Here is a 21,614-nt window from a genome sequence, read left to right as displayed (position 1 = left end):
CACCGCCTCCCCACCGCCTTCTGCCGCTCCCGCCGCCGAATGCCCCTCCTCCCCTGCCCGCCCCGCCCGCTGTACACATGTGCTCGTACCCAGTGGCGGGGCGCGCCGTCGGGGCGGGCGGGCGCGCCGCCTTCCCAGCACCGCGCCCCGTGCCAGCAGCACCCCGCACCAGCCCCGCGCCGGGCATCCTCCGGGCACCGAGAACCAGCGGCCGCGCTGACGCCGCTGCACGCCATGGCTGTCGCCTACCTGCTGGGCAACGGCTCCGCGCCGCTCCTCGCCGGCGCCCTAGAGGTTCCCTTCGCCGCCAACGCCTCTACCATCGCTTGTCGCTCCGCCGCTTCGCTCTGCACGACCGCGCCACCCGGCGCCTGGGGCAACGCCTCGGCGGCGGCGGCAACAGTGGCCTGGAACCGCTCCGAGCCCTGCGGCGGCGCCAACGGGAGCGTAGGCGGCGGCGGGCCCTGCGCGCCTACGGGCGGCGGCCCCTCCGTGGTCACGGCCATCGCCATCATGGCCCTATATTCCGTGGTGTGCGTCGTGGGGCTCTTCGGCAACTTCTTGGTCATGTATGTCATCGTCAGGTGAGTGCCGCCCTGCCTCGCCCTGCCCTGCCCTGCCCTGCAACCCCCTCAGACGCCGCTGCCGTCGAGGCGGGTGCCCCGCCGCGGGGAACCAGGCCGCGGACCGGTGTGCCGACGGGGGATGTCGCGATCCGTCTCCAGCTGGCGGCGCGCAAAAGGCCACACTGGGGGGTGCGGAGGGGTTCCTGCCGCCGCAGGGAAGGGAAGAAGTCTTTTGAGAAGGCGCCGGAGCAGTTGATAGGGGAAGAGGAACCTGCGGAGGGGCCGTGGGGGCTGGCAGAGCTGGGCAGACTGTCAGCGCTGCTTGTGGGTCCGGGGGTGCTCTGCAGACCCTTCGTGCTGCAGCACCTCTACCAGCTGCTCTGGCCAACGGGTCTGAATTCCGCACCTGTCCCCTGACGAGGGAGGATTTAAAGGGAATTTCGCTGCAGCCAGAGAGCGTACCGGCTCGCGCACGGACATCGGCGTACTTCCACGCGGCATTGCGCCCTCCTCTCCCAAACGCACATGCAACATATAAATGGCATCGCGTCCAAACGCCTCCCTCTGGCTGGGTTTAAATCTCGTCTGCCTTAAGTCTCAATATATATATTTATATTCATGTACGTTTCTATCTGTATATATACATAAATGCGTAAACACGGGCATCACTACGGCAGGATCGCGGCCGCTATCCGTAATCCGGGCTCTCTAGCTGTGCTGCAGTACTTAGCTACTTTTTCCACACACAAGACCTTCCGAGCTTTTACGGGTTACCACAAGTGTGACTTTCACACTCAAGAAATCTCAATGCCCGTAAATATGTGGAAAACGGGCAAGAACGGGATTCAGCGTGCTGCTGTGCCCGCCGGGGAGAGGGGATAGGCGGGGAAACACTGCCACCTCCCGGCAGCGGCGGGGCAGGACGCAACAAGACGGAGTTCACCGAGCTGTCGCCTTTGGTGGCTGATCGTCGTTTCCAAACTGAACACCCGACAAGCTCTGCGTAGCCGGCGGGTTTCGCTGCAGGGCCTGCCCTTGCATTTCCAGTTTCCCCGTGTCTAGAAAGCGTCCTTTTTTCTTTTGAATACGGTGTTTCCGAGCAGTTCCTGTCTGGCATGGGTGCCACTGCCACAGGGAACTGGTAGGCAGGAGCAGAGTTGGCACTGAGCATCAATGGCAGGCAAGCCACACCAGGGTAGCTTCATGTTGGGTGTAGCCCCAACAGTGTGAGCTACAAAAAAGCATGGAGGGTGCTGTGGCGTGGTGAAGGATGATTCTTTCACCATGTGTTGAGGATGTCCCTGCAAAGCCTGTTCAACTCTTAAAGCTAATCAGAACGCAAGTAACAGTGGTTCAAACTATTGTAATTCAGAAACCTAGTGAGTTTGACCATACTTCAGAGGCTGTGTTGTAGATGCACAGAGCTAGGAAGATTCTCTACTTCCCTGTGCTTTTGTTCAGTCTGAGACTCAGCTGTGAAGATCCAGCTGCAGAAAGGCTTCAGAATAGGGGCATGACTGCAATTGGCTGAGCAGCATTGAATGCATTCCGCTGGGACAAAAACGGATGCACAATGTAACAGAGCCAGGAGAGCTGTCAGCATAGAAGCATGCCACAGGTTGTCCCTGGAATTGTGTATGTGTACTGGGTATAACCCAGACTGTGTTCATATTTCTTACATTAATTAATTGAATTACACTTGCACCACAAAGCCAAATTGCAGAAGGCACTTGCATTTATTTCTCTACCTAAAGAGAGCATTTTTCCACAAGATTACATCTTAGAAACAAAAGCTAGAAGCACCAGGAGAAAGTAGAAATACATCTTCATTTTACAAAGGAAAACACAAATTTTATGAGTTTTGCAAAACCATACAGGAAGTCTGTGGCACAGGCAGGACCAAACACAGGTGTTCTGTGCAAGAACAGTTTTTGTTGTGACAGAGTTCCTTCCAAATTAATATCATGCAACTGTTTACCAATTTGGGGTGAAAAAGAGTTTACATGTTAATGGTTGAATTAGGATTTGTGGCTTAAGCAACACAAAAATTTATTTTATTCCTGTGCTTCTCTAAAGGTTTAGTAAATCTGGAGAGCAATAGGGAACTTTTTTATTTATTTCCTGTTGCAGGCTGTACTAACATGACAGTATTCACAGTATGCATGTATGAAATGGTGAGCACCTGTGCTCACATTCATGTATTCTGGGATCCACCTACAGGTAGGAAGTAAATCTTGTAACTGGGTTGAAATTGGCATCATATCAAGCTCCCCTTGTTTATCTACCTTTCATGCCACACCTGCTCAAGAAGCACAAACCATTGACATTTGTATTAATTTCGAGAAGAATTGAGCTTACTAGAAATGAGATCTTAAAGTTACATTGATACCTAGTTTGCCTTGGAAATGGTAGGTGTTGGGAGGTAGCTGCTAAAACATTTGAGACTCTGTCCTTACCTTTAAGAGTCCAGCCCCAGTGAAAGCAGCAAGACTTCATATTCAGTGTGATGCATGCTAATATCTCATGCTCAGCTTCTTTGGAAATGTTTTTTTAATAATTATTATATTATTCTTAGAAACATTATTATTCATAAAACTTTTCTGCATGAAGCAGAAACATGGGTTTGGAGCCAAAGCTGTGCAAGTGTTTGCCTGATGTGGAACTGTCACTATCAGTCCACAATGCCACCCTGTTGTACCAACTGGGATAAACAGTGATCAGAAAGCAGATGTGTCCAATAAGGAGTTAGAAATGTGTTGTCATTTTTGATAGAAAATCAGGCTCTTTATGCAAAGGAAGTCCACAGTTTCCATATTAATTTATAGTCAAAGCATTCTCATCCACCCTCCTCATTCTCCCAAATGATTCCTATTCAGCTATATACTTTCATTCCTGAATTAATATTTACGTATTGTATCTGTGGTGTGTGAGCTGTTGCTAACATTGAACCTTTTCCTTTGTCAAGTAGAAAAAAAAATGCCTTCAGCAGTAATAGTCAGATGTCATACTGCCAGCCATGAATTTCCCATAATCTGAAAAATCTGTAGATAATTTTTATTATCTATTTGCCTCATGGACTTCCTATAAGTTAAATTACTGAGATGAAGACAGTGTTGTTATGGCTATGTCAAGAGCAAATGCTGCTTCTAGCTGCTACAGAGTACAAGACGACGATGTACAATTAGTACCATGTGGTATTGAATTAATTTACACAGTGATCTATGGTCTTTTCCAACTTCTCATCAAGTCAGTGGGATATTACTCACACATTAGAACAGGAAGAAGAACATGCTCTGTGATGAAGGAAACTTGTTGGAAGCTGTAATAGATCATAGATGAGAGAGAATGTTTCACCTTTGGTGGTGTGGAAGAGAAGAGTAACTCTCCAAGGTCCTAGACCACCATGATGCCAGGTAGCCTGAGAGAACTGTAATTCCAGCAACATCCACTAAAGTGACTTAAGTCAAGAGTGACTCCTTAATTGCTTTGCTATTAATTTTGACACATAAGCAAAGGGAACTCGGGTTCTCCATGAACCTTCACAGGAGGAAGGAAATGTCCTATTTCATTAAATGACTATCCTGGTTTAAAAAAAAAAAATAAAGCCAGGAAATAAGTTCCGTTTGAAACAAAGGGATTTTTGTGTTTCTCAAAATAGCCTCTTAATTGTGTTTAAAAAAACCCCAAAGCTGTTACTGAGGCATCTCATCAGGAAAGACTGTATACAGTACTGAAAGCTCTTCTTAATTCAGCTCAGCTCACTCACACCTCAGGAAAACTCTTTTAGTAAGTAGAATGGAATTTGGGGTGAAATTGAATGGAATTTGGGGCGAAATTTCAGTTGTAGAAAGAATTGATACCATCAAAAGAATAAATATTCTCCTACTTGTGCACAGAAAAGGAAAAGTGGGGGCTTTGGAAAGATGTCATAACATATGAAGCAGAGCGAGCTGGTTTAGAGAAATAAACAGAAAATTACCACATGCTTGGAAGTGGCTGAAGAGAAGCAAGTTTTTATATAAAACAGGTTATTTTTTGTAAGGAGACATGGAGCTATGAATGCAGTGTGAAAGAAGGCCTATAGCATTTCATGAAGAAGCATAGATCAGGGAACTTAGAAGCCAAGAAATACATAAAATTCTTTCTTTTCTTTCCTGCCCACAGCTGTGTGAACTTCTTTGTATGTGGATGGCACCGAAGAGCTATTAACTAAGGCCACAGTATCCTTAAACAGTCATGTTGATTCTGAGTTGATACTACTCACCAGCACAAGTCAGTGAATATTTGGAGACAGAACTGAGGGAGGCAGGTTGGGCAGGAACAGCACAGAAGCTGAATTAAATGAGCAGCATAACGAGGGGGTCACCCTCAGCACCTGCATTACAGAAAGGCAGGTGTCCCTGCTTGCATGCTGTTTGTGATAGGAGTTTACCAGCCTCCACTAGCGGAAAAACGACTGGCAAGCAGTGCTCCTTCTTCCCCCACAATCAAGGGGAACAGGTAGAACACCATGTATACCTTTGTATTATCTTTTTGAAAAAACAATTAAATTGATACAGATGTGGTCAAAATTTGACCAAAAATACATTAGCCTGAAATCCAGGGGCAACTCCTGTTTTCTTGAGGGAGCAGAAGTGACTGTAACAGAGGGCAGACGTCTCTGCTCTGCTAGAAGGTACGACTAGGCATTTCTAGGCAGAAAACATTCCTGGACGCTTTATTTCTCTTGAAAAAGCTGGTTTGATCCCACTGTATTTTTCCTGGAGTTTCATTTTGGTAATGGCTCCCATGAAAAATAATGTTAAACACTTCCTGATTTATTTTTTTTTTATTTCCTTATAAAAATAAGTTAAATTATATCAACTTTTTGTGGCTTCAGTAGAAAGAAATTAGAAAATATTGTAAGCACTATTGTTATGTAATTGTTAGCAAGCTAATGACTCATGAGCTAATAAGATAACATAATCCTGAAATATTGCTGTTTCATTTTTTATTTACAGTACATTTTCAAATCGTCAGGCAGAGCTTTTTACTCAACACTGTTGATAGCCATTTATGATTTTTCTAGATCAAAGGGTGGTGTATTTACAAAAAACTCAAACAACATGATGTAAGGCCATCATAGTCTAGCTTACTATCCTTCTTTCCAGTCATAGCCAGCAGCTGGTGTTCAGTGAAAGAGTGGAATAAATAGTGGTGTCACTGTGAGAATCCTTCTAAGATTCTGTTAGCCAGCAGAGAGACTTTCTGAGGTGCAGTTTGCATCACCATTTATTCAGTGGTTTCTTGTGGACATTTCTAATGTGCAGTGGTCCCCCAAAAAAATCAGAATCAAAAATAAGGTTGGAAACAAAAGATCACAAATATTACCACTTCTAAACAAAGCTACTTTGAAACAAATGTTCCCTGAAATAGCATTTCAGAATTCTGAAACATTTCTAAAGATTCTAAACTGCTTACTTTTGAGCTTAGGTGTTCTAAGGTGGAAGTTGTAGAGATACTGATTAACAGACATATTTTTAAATTCTTTATTTTCGTTATGGTTCCAAGTAAAAAGACATTTTTTCAGTCCTTGATGATCCTCTTCAAAATATAAATATGCTCATTATATTTTTTGAAAATGCAAACCCAGCTGTTTTCTGAATTACTGTGCTTAGGCTGATCTCAAATGAAGTTCTTTTTATAACCTTCTATGTCTTATTTGGTTTATACCATGAAGTTTGGGTTTGTGATATTGTAAGTCGGAGTGCAATCATTATCTTTCAAAGCCCCTGCTCTGTTTTAGAAGTCGCCTTTAATGTTGTCCAGTAGCAAGGTGTTCTACAGCTTAGCCCAGCTGTGTTGAGAAGCATTCTTTTCATCCATTTCGTGTTAAACACTTCTAAATTTTATTTATGTTGCCCTTTTAATTTGCATGATGAAAAAAAGGTAGAGATGACAGGCTATAGCTAATCAAGTAACTGTGAAAGACATGAAATAACATATTTTTCCCACCTTTTTCTTGAGAAGTGTTCAATTATCAGCTATAAGATCTTCTATCTCAGTTCAGGAGTAAAACTTCAAAACGAAAAAATGTGTAAAATGGAGCATCTCCTCCTTCTGTTGTGTGGAGTGATCCCAGATGAGAGAAGTGTTTCCCTAAGGGGAAACAGGGAGCAGAAGTTAGGGTATCGTTTCCCTTTTTCCTCTTGTACAGTGCTAACCTCCAGCCCTGACATGCTGCCTCTATAGAAAAATCAGTTACCTAAATCCTTCTTGTAAGATGATCATCTCAGTACCTCCCTCAGAGCCCCGGTTTTGGACACAACCCTTATCCTCATCATGTGGAGCATACATATTACTAGCTTAATTTCACTTGTGGTGTGGAAGAGAGTAAAGTGAGAAAAGAACTCTGCAGTGGGAAAACAAAATATTGGGGAGGAAGGAGGTAGCAGCTGAAGCAACTACAGTCCAGCAGTTACCTGGTCCACATTCAGCACATACTTTCAAACTCTTTAGAAAATGGACATCCCCATGCCAGTGTGTGAGAAGGGAAGGGAAGGCTGCTTCAGCATAATGTATATGAAGGCCTTCCTTTACTCCTGACAAAGTATGTCAAATAACTGTACCTAGTGCTTTTAGATCTAGTACACTCTCTTATTATGTCATGCCTAGACACCTGAAGTAATGCTTGATATTTGTATGGTTTTTCATCTCTCTAATTAAACCACCATCAAGGGTCACAGCATTGACTGGGTAGAGCCATGCTGGGATGCAAGGCTTTAACAGGAGGAAACAACCACTGCATCTGTCTGTCCTAATTGCACTGAAATCTTTCTTCCTTCTCTTTCTGTTCAGCTTTTACTTCCAAGGTCAGGATCAACACAGGAAATGAATGTGCTGCAGATTGCACCATTTCGTTGTAGCTAAGTGTGAACATTTTCTGCTGCAGTGTTGCACCTGCTGGAGAGGATTTTTTGATGTGTTGTTTGTTTTTTCCCTGAGGGGTTATTCTTTTTAAATGACATGCTGGTATATGATCTCTTCAGAAGAACATAAATCAAAATGACGAGTAGATTGTTAACCACAGTATGGCACCTCCAATCTTTGTGGCCTGACTGCCTAATAACTTGTAAGTTCTGCACAAATTTATTGTGTTTGTAGTCAGCACTTAAATTTAATGCATTCCAAAGTACTCATGAATAGAAAAATCAAAGACTAAATCTTCAAGCTGATTAAGTCATATACTTCCCAGACAGGTAGATTTGGTGCATCCAGAATATATATGACCTCAAACTTTAATAGGTTTTTTTGTCTGCCATAGCACATCACAGCTGGGGCTGAGGTACAGTACAGGTCTTTCACTCTGTAGAGACCCACTCACACAAAGAAGAAAAAGAATAATAAGATAGGATGTCTGTAAATTGTCCATTATTTCAGACCCTTTAGCTCAAAGGTACTTCCCAGAACATAGCTGGCTGAGAGACTTCATTTCAGTGTCAAACATACAAATTGGTTTGGCAGACAGAAGAAATTTTTGAGGGTTTTAGCAGACAGTTCTGAATATGACAGGACATTTAGACGAAGCTTTAAGGGCTCAGTGAAAATTGAAAGTACCTAACAACTCAGGACAGCACACAAAAAAACCTCTCTCCTACTATTTTTGAGTTACATATACACGATGCACCAGAACAGCCGTGGAAATAAATGTTCATTTAAATTGACTCAACTAGGCATACTTCATGTTTTAATCTTTTCACCTAATGGAGACCTCAACTAATCCAACATATGCATATAATGAGTCTTCATTTGTTTAACATGTTATTTATGCAAGAAGAACATGAGTTCAAAATACTAACCTAATCTCCAGCTTGAAGAAGAGTTATGTCAGATTGTCTGCATGCCAGACCTAATTGCTGGCTGTTGTTTCTTTCAGCAGCCAAACCATTTGCATGAATGACTGCTTTCTGCAATGAATCTCCTGTAATTAATCCATTTTTTGTGTATTTTTCATCGAACTTAAACATAAATCAGTTGAAACAGTCTTTGTCTCCAAATTAGCATTCTGTGGGCAAAAGCTTGCATGCCTTTTTATGCTGAAAGTTGTTATTACCAGCCCATTTCCTAAAAGCAAAAGACTGTTTCAGATTTTCTCCTCACTGTTGTCACTCAGGTAGGAGCAGTTTTCAGATTAATTTGTAATGGTATATATTACTATATACCATGTGGATTGCCTCTGTGGCTTTTTTGCACTGGCCTCCTGGTACAAAGGTGCTATAAAAGTCACCTGGTACAGAAAGTCTGAAGGTTGTGGAGGAGGTTACATTTGAACAATCCACATGGAGGTAAAACAGCTTGTCCAAGAAGCAACAGGGACAAGACTCAGGTGGCAGCATAGCAGCTGTGTCTATTAGGCTTAGATCAAGTGTGACGCAAACAAAAAATTGGGGGTTTTGGGGTGTTTTTTTAAGGAAATATATAGCCTTAATGTTATTTGTTCTTTACTTTTGAGCCACACAGACTTAAAAGAATCACACAATCAACCATGTTGGAAAAGACCTCTGAGATCATCAAGTGCAACCAATCACCCAACCCTGACTAGTTAACTAGACCATGGCATTAATCTTTCGTTGCAGAGATGTAAAAGTAATGTTGCTCAAAGCCAATTTCTGTCTTCACTTGCAACCTTGCACAGTCATGCAAAATTTGGTGTAGTTAATGGTTTAGATGCTAAAATTTCAATGCAATTGATCAGCATTCAGATTTTCAAGGGTCTGCATTTACGATTCTTTCTTTACATGTCCATTCAAGTTTAGATTCTTTAGTGGCCTTGAATGAAAGTGTGAAAACAGTATTTGTTGAAAGATAATACTACTTTAGGTATTATAAGTCATACAGTTATCCTGTGATTTAATTACATATACAAGCCAGTCCCTCTAAAGTTACAGAAAATCTCATCACATACACATCTGTCTGGATTGTGGAAATATTTCTGCTGTTTGTTCAATCAGGCAGACTGATACCTTAGCAAAAGATACAGTAACAGCTAAGATCAAGGCTTTGAAAGGCTTCATTTTGAGGGACTGTTATATTTCATGCTGTTCAAAATGCTGTTAATTGATTGCTTCAGTATTTATTTCCTTGTACCAAAAAAACCCACAATCCTGGAGACAGTGATAATCTACGTATTTAGAAAAATACATGTATGGAAATAAGCCCTTTGTAAAACCTTGAAATAGTCAATACAGAGAAACATCCAAATCCCATGTAATTCACTGAAAAGAATATTGTGAATTTCAATAGGCTTTTGTTGATTGGGCAGTTGTGGAGGTAAATACATTCTATCACCACAAAAGCTCTGCTTCCCTTCATTGTAAAACCAGCATGATTAGAAATACAAAGATTACAGAGCACACCAAGCCAAGTCCTTCATCAATAGCCTATAGAGCCCATTAAACTATAAGTCCAAGAACTTTTAAGCTTAAACTAGAAACAAAATCAAGTTAGAAATACTGAAAAACAGTGTAGCATTTAAGTGGGATAAAGCCCATGCCAGTTGCATGAAGAAACTTTATTCTAGTAATTCAGAGCTTTTCCCTACCCATACTCTGGCATGATAACCTGAGAGTCACTCACTTACTGGCCAGTGTATTTATCATGTGTGATGGCAGCAGCATACCTAAACATGCTTTCTTGTCCAGCCATAAGATTAGGGCAGTTGCCTCAGGAATGAGTAGGCATCAGCAGATGCCTGGGGTGAAGCATACAGGAATTGAGAGCCACTTCCTCTTCATTGCTGTTGCTGCCTGTGTGGATGAGAGTGGAGAGTTGGGTGGAGGGGAACCTTATGTAGTTCAACAGGGGCAACTGTAACTGTATGCACCAGTACCGGTTGGGGTTGACTCGCTGGAAAGCAGCTCTGTGGAGAAGGATCCTGGTGGACAACAAATTAACAACGAGACAGCAGAGAGCTCTTTTGGCCAAGAAGTCCAATGGTATCCTGGGGTGATTAGGAAGACTGTGAACAACAGGTGGAGGGAGATTCTCCTCTCCTTCTACTCTGCTCTAGTAAGGCCCCATCTGAAGTATTGTCTCCAGTTATGGGCTCCCCAGTTCAAGACAGACAGACTGGATAGAGTCCAATGAAGGACTACAAAGAAGATTAGGGGACTAGAACATCTGTCTTATAAGGAGAAGCTGAAAGACTTGGGGCTGTTTAGGCTGGAGAAAACTGAGAGGAGATGTTACAAACACTTATAAATATCTGGAGGGCAGATGTCAAGAGGATGAGGCCAGGCTCTTGTCAGTGATGTCCAGAGATAGGACAAGGGGCAATGGGCACAGACTAGAACACAGGAAGTGGGAAGCACTGGAGCAGGCTTCCCAGAGAGGTTGTGGAGCCTGTTCTGGAGACTTTCAAAACTCACTTGGAGACATTCCTGTGCAGCCTGCTCTGGATGAATCTCCTTAGCAGGAAGGTTGGACTAGATGATCTCCAGAGGTCCTTTGCAACCCCTACCATTCTGTGATTCTGTGACTGGAGCAAAATGGATATGTCTGCTTACAATATATTCAAGCCTCCAGGTTAGCTCTCCAGGCATAACCTTAGCCAGTCCTTGGCTACACCTATGGAAGAGACGTTTATTTTTGATAAACAGGGGACATGGCAAAAAGAGGGCTTGGTATAAGATTTTCATTCTGGGTAATAGGTCAGTATAAAAATATCAGTATTTTCATTCTCTGCAAGATTCTCCAGTAAATTGCCCAGAAAACGTTTTTTCTCCTCCCAAACTGTTCTTACAGTTGGAGCTTATTGTGCACCTCTCCCACACTGCAATTGTGTACATTTTTTTCTAAATAATGGATGCTTGCAGCATCTACCCCTTTCTAGTTGTTACATTCTTGCTGGATGAATAGAGTGTTTCTGTAAGAAAAGGTTTTAGGGTACCTTCAGAATATAGGTTTTACTTAAAACTTGGAAGTATCATACTCAGGTTGTACTTTCTTAAGACAGAAGTCAATGGATCTACTTGAAAATTTTTTAACTACCTTCAGTTGAAATTCGAGTTTTAATGGCTCCTCATGAATGGTGCTAGAAAATAGAGAACAAAGCCACTAGATACTTCTTCAGATGGGCATTTTAAAAGCTATTAATTCAGCATTTTTCCAGACCCTAGGAAAAAAATTGCATATGTAATTTTCCTACATAACTCTGTTACCAGGTTGTGGAGTTTTTTGCACCTGACTCATGCTCTGAAAAAATAAATCAGAAAAAAAAAAAAACATTAATGTATTTTACACTTTGGCTTCCCCAGCAGGTTTCCAGACAGATCTTTTCAAATGAGCTATCCCTCTTGCAAATCACTTAATAAATTAAAAAAGTTTAATCAAACACTGTTCTTGTTACTTTGCAGAAAGAGGAGGTTTTATCAAAAGAACAAGTGATCTAACCCCCCCAGAAGACAGGCAGCCACCGTGCACAGCAACCTCAGCAGCAATCAGGACAGCAGGGCCAGGAATATTACATGGATTGAAACATCTGTTGTAGCACTGCAAAAGTATAGTATCCTTGTAAAAAGTGGATCTTAAGTGCTACTCAGCTGACACAATAGACTTGGAACAGTGAAGGGCTCTTCATAAGTTTGATGAAACCAAGGAGGATTGTCTAATCTTCCTTTAGCAATGCAAATACAAATTAAAACATAAAAAGCTCCCCCTGCTCAGCTGTGATTGAAGTGTGGGATATTCAAAATGCAGAAAGTGTTAGCACAGACTTAGAAAGAAGAGGGTGCAATGGAGGTTGAAGACTTTTTGCCCAAACGAGCATGGTTGAGCAGAGCAACCACTCCTACCTCAAGAAACAGGGCTGCAGCATCCACCTGAAGTAGTGGTTCAGTTTATACATTCAATGTGTATGTCTGATATTATCTCTCTTCTCTCTGTTTATAAATATCTGAGGGCTGAGTGTCAAGAGGGAGGCACAGGCTCTTCTCTGTTGAACCCTGTGATAGGACAAGGGGTAATGTATATAAACTACAGTACAGGAGGTTCCACCTCAACATAAGGAGGAACTGCTTCACTGTGAGGGTCACAGAGCACTGAACAGGCTGCCCAGAGAGGTTGTGGAGTCTCCTTCTCTGGAGACTTTCAAGACCCATCTGGATGTGTTCCTGTACGACCTGTGTTAGATTTTTATGGTCCTGCTCTGGCAGGGGGGTTGGACTCGATGGTCTTCGAAGGTCCCTTCCAACCCTTAACATCCTGTGATCTCAATATCTGTCCAGGTTATATTGGACACTAAGATTAGTAATACAATGTAGTAACCATCATTACAAATTTTTAGAGTTCCTGTAATTATAAACACATAAGAAAGTCTAAAAGCCTGAATTTTTAGACACAGTGGATTTGATAATTATATTCCTTTAGGTACTTACTCCCTGGGGAATTAGTCATTACTACTCCACAACCTACAAATGAGTTCTGTTTCTACAAACCATGTATCTGATACTTGACAGGAGCAGATACAGAAAATCTATCCATTTAGTAGAATGTCTAATATGTACAAATGTGGGTTTTTTTCAGCTTCTCAATTCTTTAGCATCTATTTCTTCTGCGTATATCCTTCTCTCTGTACAATTAATCTTTTGTGCACCCTTCAGCTAATGTAAAAACACTGTAGATAAAATACAGCAAAGTCATTTGATTAAAAGCAGAAAAGTTGGTCTTTGACAGTATCTAGCACATCATTTCACAGAAGTTCCTTATAGATGGTGCACTAGACTCAGTTTTGTTTAATGTCAGCTGTGGTCATTCACATGCTTTCCTGATTTTTTTTCCTAGGTACACGAAAATGAAGACTGCCACCAATATCTATATTTTCAATCTTGCATTGGCAGATGCCCTAGCAACAAGTACTCTGCCATTCCAGAGTGTGAATTACTTGATGGGAACATGGCCATTTGGTACCATCCTTTGTAAGATTGTTATATCCATAGACTACTACAATATGTTCACCAGTATCTTTACACTCTGCACCATGAGTGTGGATCGCTATGTAGCCGTGTGCCACCCAGTTAAAGCCCTTGATTTCCGTACCCCCAGAAATGCCAAAATTGTCAATGTCTGCAACTGGATTCTTTCTTCTGCCATTGGCCTGCCAGTTATGTTCATGGCAACTACTAAATACAGGCATGGTAAGTCTGTCTTTCATTGCTAAATCGACTACTTCAATGTTTAAACTGCTTTCTGTGTTGTTTCACTTTATTGTAGAGGCATTAAATTATCATCTGACCTCACATCTGTATAAATCAGGTGTCAGTGCAAATGGACCCCTCCAACAATTTTGCATCTGGCTGTACTTGACTGGACACACCACTGCACATAATGTGTCTTTTACAACATGCAGATTCAGCTACTTCAGTGCATTTGTGCAAGTCTCACCACTTCACACAGCTACTATAGCATTTGGAAAAGCATCTGTGTGGCTGGCTGCCTTCTGCTGTGGGGTGTTCATGCTCTGTCATACAGTGCAGAAAGCTGTGCTTTACCCAGAATATTCTCAGTGAAGTTGGCAGTCACAGATAGTCTGCACCTAGTCTGACAGGATGTGTTAGAGAACAGAAAACACATTCTGGATCACTGGTGCTCAAAGACATAAAGCGACAGCATCTCAATATAAATCCAAACCCTCCATTGCACAGTTACCGAGTGTCATGTCACTGTCTTCCCCACTACCCTGAAATGCCCAGACTCTCAGCAGATATATTAGTTAAGCCATCTTTCTTTTCACCATATTTTATGGGGAAAGTGAGTCAAAGGTTTAGCACTTAAGACAATTCAGCTCTGTTTGTCATCCAATGTATATACAAATCCAAGCAATAAAACGCAGAAAGGAACACCGTACTTTGTTTTTGTTTTTCTAATTCATGCTTCATCCATGTTTTGCGGCACTGTGTACTGTCAGTGTTTGTGCTGATGACAGGTCACAGATCGCTTCCTTTTACCTGTTTACTTTGTAAATCTTCGTATATTCACCTATGATATTTAGCAAAAAAAAAATGGTTTAGCGAAAATCAAATTAAAACCTGACCTGCTTGTCGTTCTTTGCTTTTTCCTTTTTCTCCAGGCTCTATTGACTGCACACTTACATTCTCCCACCCTGCGTGGTACTGGGAGAACCTCCTGAAAATCTGTGTGTTCATCTTTGCCTTCATCATGCCAGTGCTGATCATTACTGTGTGCTATGGGCTGATGATTTTACGCCTAAAGAGTGTTCGCATGTTATCTGGCTCCAAAGAGAAGGACAGGAACCTGCGAAGAATCACGAGGATGGTTCTTGTGGTGGTGGCAGTGTTTATTGTCTGCTGGACTCCCATCCACATTTATGTCATCATTAAAGCCCTGGTCAACATCCCTGAAACTACTTTCCAGACTGTCTCCTGGCACTTCTGTATTGCTCTAGGGTACACAAATAGCTGTCTTAATCCAGTCCTTTATGCATTTCTAGATGAGAATTTCAAAAGGTGTTTCAGAGAGTTCTGCATCCCCACTTCCTCAACTATTGAGCAGCAAAACTCCACTCGAGTCCGACAAAACACTCGTGACCATGCTTCCACTGCCAACACTGTGGACAGGACTAACCACCAGGTATGACTAGCAGTGGAGATGTCATCTCTGGATCCAGGCCTCCCGCTTGGAGATGACATGTATTCTGAAGTTACAGTGTATACTGATTTGTAGCTATTCGAAGGTCTAAACACCTGAAACTGGTATATGCATACACAGAGTCCCCAGTCCTGCATGGTGCTAGTTCTTTCCTTGATGCTCAGAAGCTGAGTGCTTTGAAGGGTACTTTGCATGACTGGGTCCAGCATGTATGCATTTACAAAGCATACAAAACTGTTTCATTTGCAGCATGTTTATAATAGGTGGCAGCTTTAGAACGAGTTGGAGATTAATCACAAATTTCTCTACTCATACTCTTTGTCTGCTAATGGAAACAGGAGTGGGACAGAATATAGATTCTCTCATTGCAACAGTGAATAAAAAAAGAGAAGAAACTGTGCTAGTACACTTCTGATTCATGTACAAAGATGTACCTGGCCTTGTTTGTCTTCAAAGATAGGCAAGAAGTAGCCAAAGGCTTGTCTACATGCAGTTCTTGTATCAGATAATTACCTGTGTTGGCTAAGATGGGTCTTGAGATGTATATATTTATATATATAAAAAAATACATATACACATGCTAAGGATCATTGTGCCATTTTGCCATTTAAGGTATACCTTGCCCATATCAAAAAAAGCCTTTGAGAAGTAGGGATTTTATGGCAGAGCAAATACCAAGACAAACAGTTTTTTAATTCAGTCTATTTTCGCTTAGTTTGTGCAAAAATGCTCTTTTGTTACATGTTCTGCATCAATGCTCCTGTGATTCCCTACAATTCCCTATCTCCTGCCCTCAGTTATCAAGCAAAACAAGAAAGCAACTTCTAACATTGATGACAGTAACTCAAACACTTCATAAGCACTAGAAGAATCTTGAGTCACCTCTGTAATTCATTAAAAAGAAGAAGAAAATATACAAATCTAGTTCATTCTTTGCCAGATCACCTTTCAGCAGTATACGTAGGTTGCTCCTGCACCAGTTTCTCACTGCTGCCACTCAAGCCCCAAGCTAGCTGCCTCCTTCCTTGAGGTGCAGAAGTCAGTGGCTTCTTGTGAAAGCAGTTGTATATATGCCACTCAGCTGCTGCCAGAAATCCCAAATCGGAAGATTACAATCCCCAAACAGGCAAAATAGAAACTGCACCAGAAGAGAGAGTGCAGGCTAAATGGAGAAGGGCTAAAGGAAGAAGATTTATTAAGCATCCGCAGCTACTGGTGACGTTCACCAGCATCTGATTCACAGATGCCAAACTGTGGCCTGCAAAATCAGTTAGCACCTGCTCAGTCCTGTGCACAGTTTGGTGGTGGAGTAGAACTGCCAAACCTGGCATAGGTGTGTACGTATACATACATATGAATGTATATACATGTAGTATCTACTAGGTGTAGTGAAAGTTTATTAGACAGATTTAGCTGTTAATAATGCATTTGTAAAGCTTGGTGGAGTCAGTTTTGTGCATGTGTCTGACTACAGTACTGTTGTATCTAATACGCTTCCCACTGTTTACAGTGCAATGTGCATGCACATATTTTTTACATTTCATTAAGTATCTTTATATTATCTTTAGGAGACCTGTAGCTTTTTTAACTTCTATCCTTTGCAAAGATTAATGTCAAACTGCCCTGAGTCTGTGTGAAATAAAGTCTATTTCCCTGAGCACTGAGCAAACACAGAGCAGAATATGATCCTTCCCAAAAAGATCTTTCAACCTACACCAACAAGGGAGGGAGCCAGCTGTGGCAGGATGAAGCAAGCAAGTGAGCTTTTTAATGTCAATAAGGAGGATGCTAGTCTCGTAGCTAGGTTCTTTCATGTTGGTGGGTTGGGTTTTTTTGGTTGGTTGATTGGTTTGGTTTGGGTTTTTTCCCATTTAGGGAATAGTGATGAAATTAGTTAAGAAGAAAGAAAGCACGTGTAAAGAGAAGTGAAAGGAAAGAGATGCAAACGAAAGGGAGGTGAGGGGAAGACGGTAGAGGAGTAAGGTGAACGTCAGGAATGAGGTCCAAGTGAGGCAGCAAGAAAGGACACTGAAGCAAAGAGCCAATATGCATGGAACATAAAAGGTCCATGTAGAGCTCTAAGTTGTTTGAGTACCCAGCATTGACTACTTTGGTAGTTCTTCCTAGGAACTAGCCATTGGTTCTCCCCAGGTCTGGGGAGAAGACAATACTTGGAAGCTCAAGCCTTCATAGATGTGTGGATAGTTCTTTTTTCGTGGTCTGGAAAGAACTTGAAGTGGCCATAAATGGGCCACATTTCACTTCCCTCACCACCATCCCTACAGTCCTTGCTTTGGAAGCTGTTGCCACTGGTTCATTCCTGCCATCTGTTCTTTCTGGATGCAGCTCTGAGCCTTCTCACTGCTGCAGTCCCTGGAGTAGAGCACACCAGCTATCAGGTGCTGTATTTCTCACTTACCACAATGTCTATAGAATACATTCACATCAAGCCATGTTCAAACCTGAATATTAAACTTGATTTTTTTCCCTCCAGCAAGTCTGTAAGAAACATTTTTGTTGTTTACTACTATCAGAATGACAGACAAGGTTGTAGGATTAATTTATACTAAAAAGGTTCTATACTAAAAAGGTTCTCTGGAATAGTACTTAGAAGTGTAACATTTAATAATTTTTTAATCACTACTATTATTTTTTACATAGAGAAAGCCTTAGGGTAAATCTAGCATTTGCTCTCAGAAAAAAAATATATATATAACCCCTCAAACAAACCACTGTTTGCTTACAGTAAGATTTTGTGAATTCTGTTGGCAGGGCATTCTTTTCACAGGTAAGTGCATTCTGTACAAGAAAATTAAGCCAGTGTTGATCTAAGCATACTAACAAGCCCTTGTTTAGACAAGGCCTTGGAGAGCATTTGATACAAATCCTAATTGCAAGGCTGTATAGTCCTCATGCACACTTCACATCATTTGCAAGGTAACAGTTGTTCTGCTTTTTTGCCAAGTGAGAATTCTTCAATCCAGCTAAAGCTCATGAGAAATGCAAGCACTCGATCCCTTAACATCTTAGGGCCTCACACACTTAAGGCACTTGAAAATAAGCATTTAGTGGTAGAAGGAACAGCTGTGTTTTCTATCACTGCAAAAGCAGTAACAGGAAGCAGCACAAATATTCGTATTGTTCTGCATTAAGGTACTGCTCACTGGCCTACTCTCAAAGACTCTTTGACATTGCCAAAAAGATCTAGATTAAGAGTTTTATTTTTGTTTTATTAGCACTTGCTGATAAACTATAGTAAAATGCATGTGTTATGTTTGTTCTAAAGTGAGTTTAAAGGATTTTCTCACCTTAATTTTCAGAGGTGTATGTGATCTTATAAATGTGTATTACTCTGCCCTGTTGAGGCTACATCTGGAATATTGTGTCCAGTTCTGAGGCCCTCAGTTCAAGAAGGACAGGGAACTGCTTGAAAGAGTCCAGCACTGAGTTACAATGATTAAGGGAGTGGAACATCTTCCTTAAGAGGAGACACTGAGGGGGTGAACACTTGAATGTTTATAAATATGTAAAGGTTGAGTGCCAAGAGGATTGAGTCAGGCTCTTCTTGGTGATGCCCAATGACAGGACAAGGGGCAATGGGTGGAAGTTGAGGCATAGGAAGTTCCATGCTCACTGTGAGGGTGATGGAACACTGGACCAGGCTGTGCAGGGTATTTGTGGAGTCTCCCTCTAGAGATATTCAAAACCCACCTGGATGTGTTCCTGTGTGATCTGGTACAGGTGATCCTGCTCTGGCAGGGGGGTTGGACTAGATGATCTTTCGAGGTCCCTTCCAGCCCCTAACATTCTGTGATTCTGATTTGCATTAAGAGTTTAAAGGAGAGTAGGAGTGATGGAATCCTGGAAAAATTGCTTGTAAAGCAAAACTGCTTCACAGGTACTTTGAACTTTTCTCTGTATGACCCAATATTGGTAGACAACAGAAATGACCAAATACCAGCAGAGGTTTTTTTTGATACATCAACATTAACCCAATTCGTAACCAAGACACTGGCAAGTAGTTTGAAATGGCTTTTACTTAAGGTGTACAGAGATTCTCTGCATTAATTTTGAGACTAAAAAAAAACCAAGCATTTTTTTAATTTAAAAATTATTGATACATTTTTTTCTGAAAACTGTTTTCCAAGTATCTTTTTTTAATATCTGTTTAAAAAAAAATCCTTAGGAAAATGGATTATTAATAATTCTTGCAATTCAAAGTTTGTTTCAGTCAGTTTCTTTGTGATCCATTTAATTTTTTATAGCAGCCTCACCTGATTGTATACAAGCAACTAAGCAAATTATATATAGACGTATCTTCAGGACAATTTAGTCATTCTATGTAACTATTTTTCAAATTTTTAGCTTTTGGTGCTTTCTCCTTAACCACTGAAGTGTGTAAATGCCATAACAGAAGCTGCAAATCCTCCTTATCTGCTGAAAATGAGGTCTCAGATATGTTCAGTAAGCACAAGCTCTGGTTATTTGTGCTCAGCCCTGAAAGCTTTGCCTTTATTTCTTGGTCTGGCCACCACGTGTAGAAATAAATAGGATATTAGATTAAAAAAAAAAATTAAGTTGAAACATGGAGAAATTGAAATCTGGTTTCATTTCCATTAAATAAATGAAGAGAGTATTTTCTTGTATTTTAATCTTCCCAGTGCTGTATGACAGATTGCAAACATGGGGAATGGTGGTGAGTCCTATGCAGTAACATGACAAAGGCTGGGCAGATTCTGTAGCTCCATGCCTTGGAAGAATCACATCTACCTGTATTGAGAAGGGCCTTTCTGTGTATTTTCAGAAACTGGGCATATCTCCTTTGTAAATAATTGTGTATTTCAGTAATAAAATATTGATTTCAGGAAAAGTTCATTGGTAAAAAAATAACATAAATCCTTCATCCTTCTCTTTTAGCTAATTCATAAAGGTAAGTGAATATGGACTTCCAAATTAATTTCTGAGTCTAGTCTTCTCCAAAGGACAATGATTTTTCACATTTAGGATCAGGTCAGTTTCTGGCCAAAAGGAGATGAGGAAAAATATTCCCAATAGAGAATAAAGAAGGTTCCTAAGTACATCATGTTTAATTGAAAAACGTTTGAGTTATTCTCTGGCCTTGGAAAATATTGTCTCCAAATCACAAGTCCTGACAGCCTCTTGCTGAACGAACATACTTGGAAAGCAATCCAATTAGAAATAAACTTGTCTTTTCCCTGCCCCAAAATCCTCATCTATTTCTTACTACTTTGACAGGAGCAAGTTCCCTCTCTTGTCTCTTATCAGGCTTCATCTGATCAGGCATTCTATTTTCCATATGATAAACCCTTTATTTGCAGTGTTACCTACCCTGTTTACAACAGGTTCTAACATTGCAAAATACCATTTGCTGGGCAGTAAAAAGGGCTGCAAGACTTTCAGGATACAGTGGAGTAAGCAGATTTTCTTTGAAAGTCAGACATGAAGCTTCCTATGATCATTTCCTCTGCCTTTGTGGCTTTTTGTGAAAGGTGCAGCCTTACCTTGCTCTGGGCTGCTTGTTTAGGTTTATAGTAAGTTCCCCTTAAAAACAAAAAAAAAACAAAAACAAAAAAAAAAAAAACAAACAAACAAAAAGCACCACATATGCAAACATATACACATATTTGTGGGTGGGAAGAAAATCAAATAATTGTTCATTGTGTTTGCAATTTCTTTCCTTTCAGTTGGAACTTCAGGAAGCTGAAACCACTCCACTGCCGTGACAGGGTCTCCTACTGCATAGCTCTCAAAGCAACTGTGCACCAGTGCCCCAGCGTGTCTGGGCAGTGTGCTATGGGAATGTGTAGGATACATTTTCCTTCCAAAATACACCACAGAGGAAAGTGCCTACTTTTCCAGTCTGTGAAAAATTGCTTCTGCAGCGCTTCTGCATTGCATGTAGCAGAAGCACGAAACTTAACAGCGAGCAGAGCCAAGTGATATGGGCACTTACCAAGCTCCATTTTTCAGAACAGTCATGTTTACTAGGAATATATGCACTAGTCTTAAACAAAGCTACTGGTCTTGTAACGATCTGACATGATCTTCACAAGTTACAGTGGTGCTGAAACAGGTTGAAACAAAAAAATCAAAGGCTAGACAACTATAGTTTGAAAAATAAAGGTGAGCTTTTAATGATGGGAAATGATGGGAAATCAAGTTGTAATACTGTTGAGTACTCTTTAAATTTCTTTGTAGCTGTTTTCTGTGCAGGCTGATTTTGTGTTAAGTTTCACAAGATCATCCAGAGTAACACAAATAGACTTTAAAATCAAAACAATGGGATCACTTCTTCTTTAAGAGGTGAGTATATGAAAGTGTTCCCTGTGGTTACTGATTATTAAATGATCCCCAGAACAGTATAGACTCTATTAAACATAGTCC

General features: G+C 41.2%; 1 protein-coding gene across 1 annotated transcript; it reads left to right on the top strand.

The window, feature by feature from the left end:
* The first annotated feature begins 234 nt into the window (after positions 1-234).
* On the top strand, positions 235-20,953 carry OPRM1 (opioid receptor mu 1). The gene is made up of 4 exons (XM_054399162.1): positions 235-584; positions 13,386-13,738; positions 14,671-15,191; positions 20,915-20,953. Exons 1-4 carry the CDS (start codon positions 235-237, stop codon positions 20,951-20,953), a joined length of 1,263 nt encoding a protein of 420 aa, XP_054255137.1.
* Positions 20,954-21,614: the final 661 nt, after the last annotated feature.

This window comes from Indicator indicator, chromosome 2 (genome assembly GCF_027791375.1).
Source record: "Indicator indicator isolate 239-I01 chromosome 2, UM_Iind_1.1, whole genome shotgun sequence".
Classification (NCBI taxonomy): Eukaryota; Metazoa; Chordata; class Aves; order Piciformes; family Indicatoridae; genus Indicator; species Indicator indicator.
This window is presented reverse-complemented; position numbering and strand designations above follow the sequence as displayed.